At 39.0% G+C, this 9,655-nt stretch overlaps 1 protein-coding gene across 1 annotated transcript in view; it reads left to right on the top strand.

Annotated features, from left to right (window-relative positions):
• Nucleotides 1-922: 922 nt before the first annotated feature.
• Nucleotides 923-9,655, top strand: part of LOC145397001 (putative glutamate receptor) — a 272,738-nt gene continuing 264,005 nt past the window's right edge. The window contains exons 1-2 of the mRNA XM_080270225.1: nt 923-1,057; nt 4,155-4,300. Of these exons, the coding sequence (XP_080126351.1) occupies nt 1,022-1,057; nt 4,155-4,300 (182 nt within the window). The 5' untranslated portion in view covers nt 923-1,021. The remainder of the gene's footprint in view (nt 1,058-4,154; nt 4,301-9,655) is intronic.

Genomic DNA, 9,655 nt, shown 5'->3' on the forward strand with positions numbered 1-9,655 from the left:
ATTGGATGCAGTCTTTTCAATGGAGCTACCTTTGATATCGCTCGCATCACCATGCCCCAACCTTTATGGTGGACGAATTACCTCGTTCCTGGCAGCTTCATATGGTTGCATTTAACTGTGAGGAAACCTCTTGCTATGATGGGATGGCATCATCTATGGTGAATGGATGCAAAATATTCTGTCATTGGCAACGCCACTATGAAAGATATTCCAAAACTAGAGAAAGCAGTCAGATATATATATATATATATATATATATATATATATATATATATATATATATATATATATATATATATATATATATATATATATATATATATATATATATATTACTTGGGATTATGAGGTCAATATGATATCCACATTCACTGTTCGTCATGTTTACCTCAGGATAACGTCATTTTAAGAGATATGAAATAATCCTCATTTGCCCCTTAAACCCAGATTTTTTTTTCTAGCTAACGCTTGGCTAACTTCTACAGTTTTAGTTACTCTAAGTCTTAAGCTGCTGAGGGTGTTAAAGATTTAAAAATGCTATGATACGGGACGTATTCTAATTGTATGTGCACGAAAATTTCACATATCTCTTATGACACAATAATTATCACTTTACTACAGTGAGAGGATTTATTATTTTTACTGTTTTCCGAGTCTTAATTCATTTAAGGGGTGGGGGGATCAAATTGGAGAGGTTCAATATAGCCTTCATTACCTCGCTCATTGTTGCAGTCCTTCAAAATATATTATTATTATTATTATTATGATGATTTTTATTATTATTTTACAGTGGCCAACGTAAAACAAACCGTTCATTATAGTGAAGGGGTTCATGCTTCCTATTCTTTTTAGAATCACTAGTACCAATGTGGCAACACTGCTGAGAGGCAGCGCAGTGAAGAGTGACCTTGATGTTGAAAATGAAGGGTTGGCAGCGTTGACAGAACATTTGTTGGCTGGGGATCTTGCTGGCTGTTCACTACTCCTGGCAACTGACCCCACCTATCTTTCTTCAGCCATAATGACGCGGCTGAAGACATTGCTTCAACCCAAACAGGTCAGGTGTTGTTCAGTGCAGAAATGGGTCCTAATCTATTCTTTAGAGGAAGAGGATTTTCCCACCCTCTCTGTTTGTAGGGATTGTAGTTTCGTTTTGCTGACTACTAAATTCATCTAATGCATCTTACCTCTTGTGATGACGTTGAATTTGAGGCAAAGGAAGTGAGGTTGAAGTTATGAAAAGGATAAAATTTAATCGTTACAGCGAGGAGCAGCTATGAACGAAAAAGAAAAGTAGGAGAGTGTGTTTCCTGGGAGGAGCTAGTATGAAGCAAGAGCCAACAAAATGACTGCTGATATAGAAGCCAAATTTCCAGAGATGGAAGGGCTGGGGCAAGCGCTTACTCCCTTTAAAGAGGAGGGGGGGTGGGCAGAGGAGCAAGAAACAGGCTCAGAGTAGTGCATTTAGTGGTGTTGTAAACCTGAAGTTACCCAGACCAGAAGTGCACTACGTGACAGCTGTAGATATGTGACTAATGATATTTCAGAAGCTCGGCCCACTGGGAACTGTATTCCATTACTTTGAAAGCGGGGGGTTGGTTGGGGGGTAAAGCCCCCAGACCACTCTTACCTTGATATTTCACCTCACCTTGCACACTCGGTCACAGTTGAAGAATGAGTTTGAATTTCAGACACCTGTTCTGACATCCTTCTTCGCCAGAATAAATATATTTAGATAAGTAGGCTAGTGTCCTTACAAAGAGCCAATGGTGAGATGTAGGTAGGGCGTCCATAACGTCATCAGCTGTCCATGTGCATTTGCCACTGGGTACACTTTTGGTCGCGCTAATTTTTGGTCCACTATATCAGCACCGATTGAGCAGATGCCGTGTTAAGTGCCTTCTTAGGCACACCCTTTTCCAAGTCTGTCAAACTAGCATCTCTCTTTCTTGGACATTTTCTGCTGTCCAACCCGTAAAGATGACGAGCAACATTTCTCACTCTCTATCCATGGTCCAGCTTTCCTAAACTCTTGTATTTCTACACACTTTCAGCCTTTCCTCAGCAGGAAGATCTTTCCGCGTTTTCATGCCTTTTTTCTGACTGTCAGTACGTGTTCAGTTAGGAACGCTCCAGTGGTGTTCCTACCTTTCTTACAGATTCCCGATCATCCTTTATGGTGATTTTAGTGAATCCTTTGCTCTTGCACTAGGCTTCTCAAAATCTTTCAACACAGGCTGGAATAGGTCTTTAACATCCTAACTGCCCTATTATGGTTTCTGTCATGTCAGGGTCATCATCTCTTATATTCCTTAGAGTTTTGTCCTATCAGCAGCATTCTTCCTCCTACTCATCAATTACCTGTGCTGTACATCTGTCTCTATTCACTCACCCCCCCCCCTCTTCATTTTTCCTCCTGCTTCTCATGGGGTTTATCACTGCAGTCACGACAATAATCAAGCTATGAGCATTGCGAGGATCTGACTTCCGATTTTTTTTTTTTATGAATGAGGAAAACGAAGCCTAAGTGTTTTCAGGATATTCTTTCATCTCTTAGCTTGCAAGAACTTTCCACGCGAATATACTGTTATTTCCATAGTACACAGCCTAGTCCTTCATCATCTTACAATATCCTGGATTTCTTCCTGTGGCCTTTCTTGAAAGAAAGTGGGTATAATTACACTTTATGTGGATCAGGGAATCAGGTAAATAACCAATATGAAATGAGGCTGATTATTTACCTGATTTCCTGAGCCACTTGAAGTGTACTGTACGAGTATATGTACCCACTCACTGTGACTTTACTCTAAGTCACTTGATAATGGACGTAGTGTACGAAACGTCGTAAATACAAGAAATAACCTTCTCTACGTGTTTTAATAATATCTTTGGACGAGTATAGCAGCATTAAACCAGGAACAGATGTCTGCCATCAGGAAAGATGAAAGTGTTTGGAAAAAAGCATAAATGCAGAGGCTGCGGCATTTTTAATTAGCTCTGTCTAATGAAAACCTTGCTGCCGAATAATACGAACACACACACACACACACACACACACACACACACACACACACACACACACACACACTTTCTTCACAACCAAAAATCCAAACTATTAAATAATCCAAATCGCAATAGAGTATTCTGGTTAATTCTCAATTCGTTAAAAAACTAACTTTAACTTTAACAAATCGTCACCCATTTTTTTTTTTTTAATTGAATGGAAGACACCTGTAATCTGGTGTACTGAGTATTTTTTCTTTTTAATTTGTTTTTCCTCTGTTCATCTTGTGTGTATATTTTTGGCCAATGTCAAAAATTGCTCATATGGAGATAAGGGTACCAGGGAGCTTGTAAAATATGTATAAGTTTCAGTGATACAAAGGCCAATGTCGCCAGAGTCTTAGGGAAGATGCTGTAAAGCATTGTAACAATAATTTTGTTTAAAAAATATGCTAATTATAATCGAAAAAGAAAAAACTTACCAATGTCATAGGATAATTTTCTCTTTATATATATATATATATATATATATATATATATATATATATATATATATATATATATATATATATATATTCACAATGCAAAGCAAATTATAGTTACTGAAAATTTAATTATCTGATTACTACTTGGCTTAAACAGCAGTGAAAAAATTACTTTTATGTCTATTCTTCTTAGCTGAATTTTAGTAAAGTCTGCAACTTTCAAGTGCATTTTTCTCAAAACCTCATTTTTTGACATTGGCCCTTCTAGTACTCAGCCCTATTATATATATATATATATATATATATATATATATATATTCACCCTCATAAAGAAACTGCCTAAGTCCTTTTTTCTACTTTTCTGGAAATGGAGAAAAACCTGTCTCATTTTCTTAACTTATAAATGACTTAGGCAGAAACTTGAGGCGTATTTTAGACCACTCACACCCTTGACCTGGCAATGGCAGCTATACCAATAGGTGCGCCACGTGATGAAGAATTGATTTAGGCAAAAAGCCAGAAATCGCCAAAAAATTACTTTGGCAATTTCTGTATGAGTGATAATAAATAAATATATATATATATATATATATATATATATATATATATATATATATATATATATATATATATATATATATATATATATATTCTTTAATGTATCAGGTAGTGGTGGTTCGTGAGTCAAATGACCTACTGACGGTGGTGTGGGGCAGTGTTCTGTGTCGCGCCTACATATTCCTGCTCGACAACCCTGAACCTCTAATGTCTTTTGCTGATGAATACATCAGAGACTGGGACTACTATGGCAAGTAAGTTAAAAAAAATGCATTACTGCTAAAGCAATTACAATAATATCTTCATCATTGTCAGAATCAAATGGGTTCACCAACAGACCTGTCCGTCTTTGCGGAAGATGAGAAATCATATCTAACCACGGGTTGTAAAGGATCTGGCATTCGAGTATGTGGCGGCAGATGGTGCATTGATTACAGAATTCAGCTCACAAACAGAATAATTAGAGTTCGATCTTCTAGCCGGTGAGGTTGTTCAGGGCAGTACATTGCTCCTATACCTCGGTTCACACATACGAGCATTAACACTGGACACTTAAATGTAACATTGATTGTCGAGGGTCATGTTCTAGGGGAAAGCTGGAACAACAAAAATTGGCTGTCTTCTTTCATGTTCCTTGTATAGTCAACAGGCACACAATAACCTACAGTAAACCTTCTTCAGTCATTTATGGGAAAGAATCCACGTTCAATCGTTTCCGTTACCGTCTTATGTGATGAAGATGTTATGACTGATAAGTTAATGACTTTCTTAAGGGAGACCGGACTAGTGTTGTGATTTTTTTTTTTTAACCGTTTTTGGCTTTTTTATTTATTTATTTTTTTACCGGTTGTAAATTTGTGTATGCTGCATACGTCAGTTAGGGTTGACAGTTGACGTAGTTGAAAGAGTTCCTTTTTCTGACAGTACTGTATCTTACACTGACGTCCCCTATACTAAACCACATGCCTCGGCTGACAGTCACCGGTTGATAAGTGAAAGTGTGCTATATAAAGAGGCATTGGGCACTTCCAGTCGATCTTGTTTTGCACATTTGTAAATGTTTTGCATCGGTTTAAGTTCCATGTGCATCGCCTGACAGCCAGCTGGTGATGTGACAGGCGTGTAATGCAAAGAGGCATTACATAGCTGCAGTCGATGGTGTTCTGTTGTTTGAGAGCATTTTACCCATTAGTGTAGGCATGCTGTACTGTGGCAATTTAGTCAGGCATTAGTTAGATTTATCGGTGTTAGGATCTTAGATTAGGTTTCTTTATTTTTCTCCGTATACATTAGCTAATGCTCTCGTTAGAGATAAAATAATAACATTTATACAAGAAAAAAATTGGCATTATGACTGGAACCTTCGGGCCAGTGGTTAATTAAAAAAAAAAAAAAATCAGCTACCTGCCGGGACTTGGAATTTGGACCTAGTGACCACAAGTCGAGGCGTCTGCCATTGAAATTGTAAAATTGTCAACAAGATTTCCACAGGAAACAAAAAGGAGAACTTAGCGAGTGTAGTACCTGCACTCACCCACTGGTCTAAAGCCAAACATTTAACTTTACCCTGTGACCTTCACCCTCGACTGATTGCTCCCCCAGTCGAAGTACTTCGTTCGTAATCCTTCCCCTAAGATCGTTCGAAATCGATTTAAATTATTCTAGGTAACCTTGCCCTGTGACCTTGACTATTGAATTTTCATCGTGATTTTGATCTCTGATTGTTCTTAAAAGGAATAACTTCATTCTTGTGTCACTTTAATCCTTCCACCATGTTTGATCCCATTAAGATCAGAATTATTTAAGTTGTCTTTGCCCTGTGATCTTGACCTTTGTTTTCTTACGATTTGGGCGCTTATTTGTTGTCATAAGAGAAGTCCTTTATTCTCGCCTTACCTTGAATTTTTTCCTCTAAGTTTGATCTAAATCGGAGAGAAATATCAAGTTGATCTTGTATCTTACTCGTAACCTTCCCTGTACCTTAACATTTGATTCATTGTTTTCTACATCGATTCCCTTAATTAGCCTTACTGAGAACCCTTCCATTAAGTGCGTACTGCACTGGATAATAACTGTTTAAATTGACCCTACCACGTGATCTTCACCTTTGAGATATTGTTCTCAAAAACAATATATCAACCCCATGGATGACTCTCAACACCTTCACCAAGTTTGATCCATATCAGATCATAATTGTATTTCGTTATTTTTTTTCTCATGCACACACATTTGGAAAACTTTTAACCTTGCTCCGTGACCATGACCTTTGACTAAATGTTCTCAAAATTGAGTTCCTTCGTTCTTGCCTTACACTCAGCCCTTCCGTCAAGTTTGGACTAAATCGGATAAAAACGTTAAACTGAACCTATTAGATCAAACTTTGGTGTAGCCCTTCGACCTTGACCTTGACCTGGTGGGCTTAAAAAAAAAAAAAAAATCTACGTTTACCCATTGGCTAGCTACCAGTTCTTCCACCAGCTTTGGCTAGAAGCATATCAAACCTGTCTGAGTTATTTTTTAACATACAAACACGCATACAGAAAGACAGACACACGCCGGCCAAAACATCACGCCTAGTCTCGCTTGGGAAGCACGGGTGTAAATATAGAATGATTTATGAGTGTTTCTGAATTAATTCATCTATAACTGCATTTCATCCCATTCCGAAATCAAAATAGGCTGCAGCACCGGTCGAAAAATTGTGAGCAATATTCTCGGGACAAATAGAGAGCTGGAGACGGATAGTTAGAGCTCTTAATTCACTAGCCTTTAAAACCTAGCTGCTGACCACCTTACTTTGCTGACATTTTAAGTCTCAGTAACATGGAAAGTCCATTATATTCTCTGCATTCTTATATGTTCACAGCATTACATGCACATTACATTACACACATTCTTTCAGTATTTTCTGCTATGACGTAACAACACTTAGTCTCGGGATCCCAAGTCTAGAAAATTATAATATGTCCTCACATTGGCCCGTATCTTTCTGACGACTGCACAATATTCCCTGAATCACGCTGCATCAAATGCTATAACATTGGCGGCCTCTCCTCCAACTTGATCATCTTTGAACACCACCTTGCTTCATTTAAACCTGACATTCATTTCCTCAGCGATATCTTGTTGACTAAAGCTACTCAGAGAAACCTCTATTCTGTATCCTGCTACTTTATATTAGTTTCAAAGCAGAGATGGTTGTTCCTTGTATGTCGGCCACAGTCTGTCTTGTTCTTGTATTCCCGAGATTGAGTGTTCTGAATTTTCAGCTCAGCTATCCCGCTGATCTGTGTGTGTGTGTGTGTGTGTGTGTGTGTGTGTGTGTGTGTGTGTGTGTGTGTGTGTGTGTGTGTGTGTGCGTGTGTGTGTGTGTGTTTTAATAACTTACTAAAACCGCCTCAAAGAAACATGGATTATTGTCCAGAGTCCGTAACTTCCTCTCTGACGAGCAGTTAGTTATAATTTATGTCATGTGCGCTCTCAGCTTGTATATTGCTCACCCTTGTGGAGTGGATGTTAAGAGGTTGCATTAAAACAACTAGACAAAATTCAGAACAAAGCAGCTGGATTTATTAATAACGCTGCTATTATAAATAACCTATTTCCCTTACAATAAGAAGGAATGTTTGCCTCCCTTGCATTATTTTACGGATAATTTCATGGCAAATGCTCAGACGAAGTTCCGTCCATTGTGCCACCTCTCCATGCCTTCCCTTCGTGCTACACGGGCATCTGGTAGCGCTCATGACTGGAACGTCACTCAGCCATATAGCAGAACGTCTGCATATCAGAATTCTTTCATTACCCGAACTGCATGTCTGGAACTCGCTTCCCCAGAGTTCATCCCCTCCAGACTTCAACCTACAGCTGTTCAAGTCCAAGTGTTGTAGATATTTTATAAATGGAGGACACCAGTAATCTGGTGTATGGAGTTTTTTTTTTACTCATTTGTTTTTCCTTCCTCTGTTCTGTTGGTTCAGTTACCCTCTAAACCTACTAAAAAAACAAAATATTCTTTCTGCATACTTAAAAATATAATGATAATGATAATAATAATAATAAAAATAATAATAATAATGATAATAATAATAATAATAATAACAATAATAATCTATCTATCTATCTATTGCCAGACGCCTTAATCCCTTAAGGGGTGGCCACAGACAAATCGCCTCCATGTCGCCCTGTCTCCCGCCATTTCACTGCCATGCTCCCAGCTCACACCGCCCCCTCTCTCATACACCTCTCCACTCCATCCATCCATCTCATCCTCGGCTTCCCCCTCCTTCTTCTCTCCTCCACCTCACTCACATACACTCTCCTCGTCAGTCTCTCACTCTCCATCCTTTCCACATGACCAAACCACCTCAGTGTGTTTCTCCTAACGCTTCCTATCACAATCACATCCACACCACAACGCTCTTTCACAACCTCATTTGTCAGTCTGTCTCTTCATGTAACTCCACATGATCCTCTCAAATAACTCATTTCCACTGCTCTCACTCTTGACTTCTCTCCATCCAACAAAATCCAAGCTTCACTTCCATACGTTAGCATTGGTATCACATTAGTGTCATGTAGTAGCTTTCTCACTTCCATGCTCACTTCTCTGTTTCTTATCACTACTTTCAAGGAACCAACAACCTTTCTTCCTTGTGATACCTTTTCAAGCACTTCACCCTCTAAACTTCTATCCTTACTCATCACACTACCCAAGTACTTAAACGTACCCACATTTTCCATTTCCTCCTCATCCAGCCTCACTGTACATTCACTGACGTCACTTCTCTCGAAGATCATAACTTTACTCTTCCCTACATTCACCTTTAGATTCCGTTTCTTACACACTCTCCCAGACTCATCCACCAAGCCTTGCAGCTCCCCTTCGTCTTCACTTAACAACACAGTATCATCTGCAAACAACATTACAGGGAGTTTCCAAACACTGCCCTCTCTCACTAGGGCCGCTCCACCATCCACTGCCCTACCTTGTATCTCTTTTATAACCCCATCCATAAACCGACTGAACAACCTTGGAGACATAACACATCCCTGTTTCAATCCAACCTTCAAACAGAAAAATTCACTCAGTTCGCCATCCACACGCACTGCAGCCTTAGCACTCTCATACATCCACTTCATGCATTCAGCAATATCCCATCTACTCCATACATTCTTAATACTTTCCACAGTCCTTGTCTATCAACCCCGTCATATGCTTTCTCCAAATCCATGAAGGCCGCATGCAACTTCTTTCCCTTCTCTAGAAACTTTTCCACTGAAGATCTAAGAATGAATATCTGATCTACACAACCTCTTCCCTTCCTAAAACCACCCTGTTCTTCTCCAACTAATTCCTCTGTTATTTCCCTAACTCTGTCAATAAGTGTCCTACCATATACTTTTCTTATTACACTAAGAAGACAAATGCCCCTATGATTACCACATACTTCTTTTTCCCCTTTTCCTTTGTACAGGGGAATATTTATACCTGACTTCCAATCCCCTGGGACTGTACCTTCCTCCCAGACCAATCTGCACAACTTCCACATCCATTTTACTACTATCTCTCCGCGATGCTTCAGCATTTCGCCACACACTCCATCAGT

This window comes from Coenobita brevimanus, chromosome 40 (assembly GCF_032717465.1).
Source record: "Coenobita brevimanus isolate Jiangsu-jjx chromosome 40, ASM3271746v2, whole genome shotgun sequence".
Taxonomy (NCBI): Eukaryota; Metazoa; Arthropoda; class Malacostraca; order Decapoda; family Coenobitidae; genus Coenobita; species Coenobita brevimanus.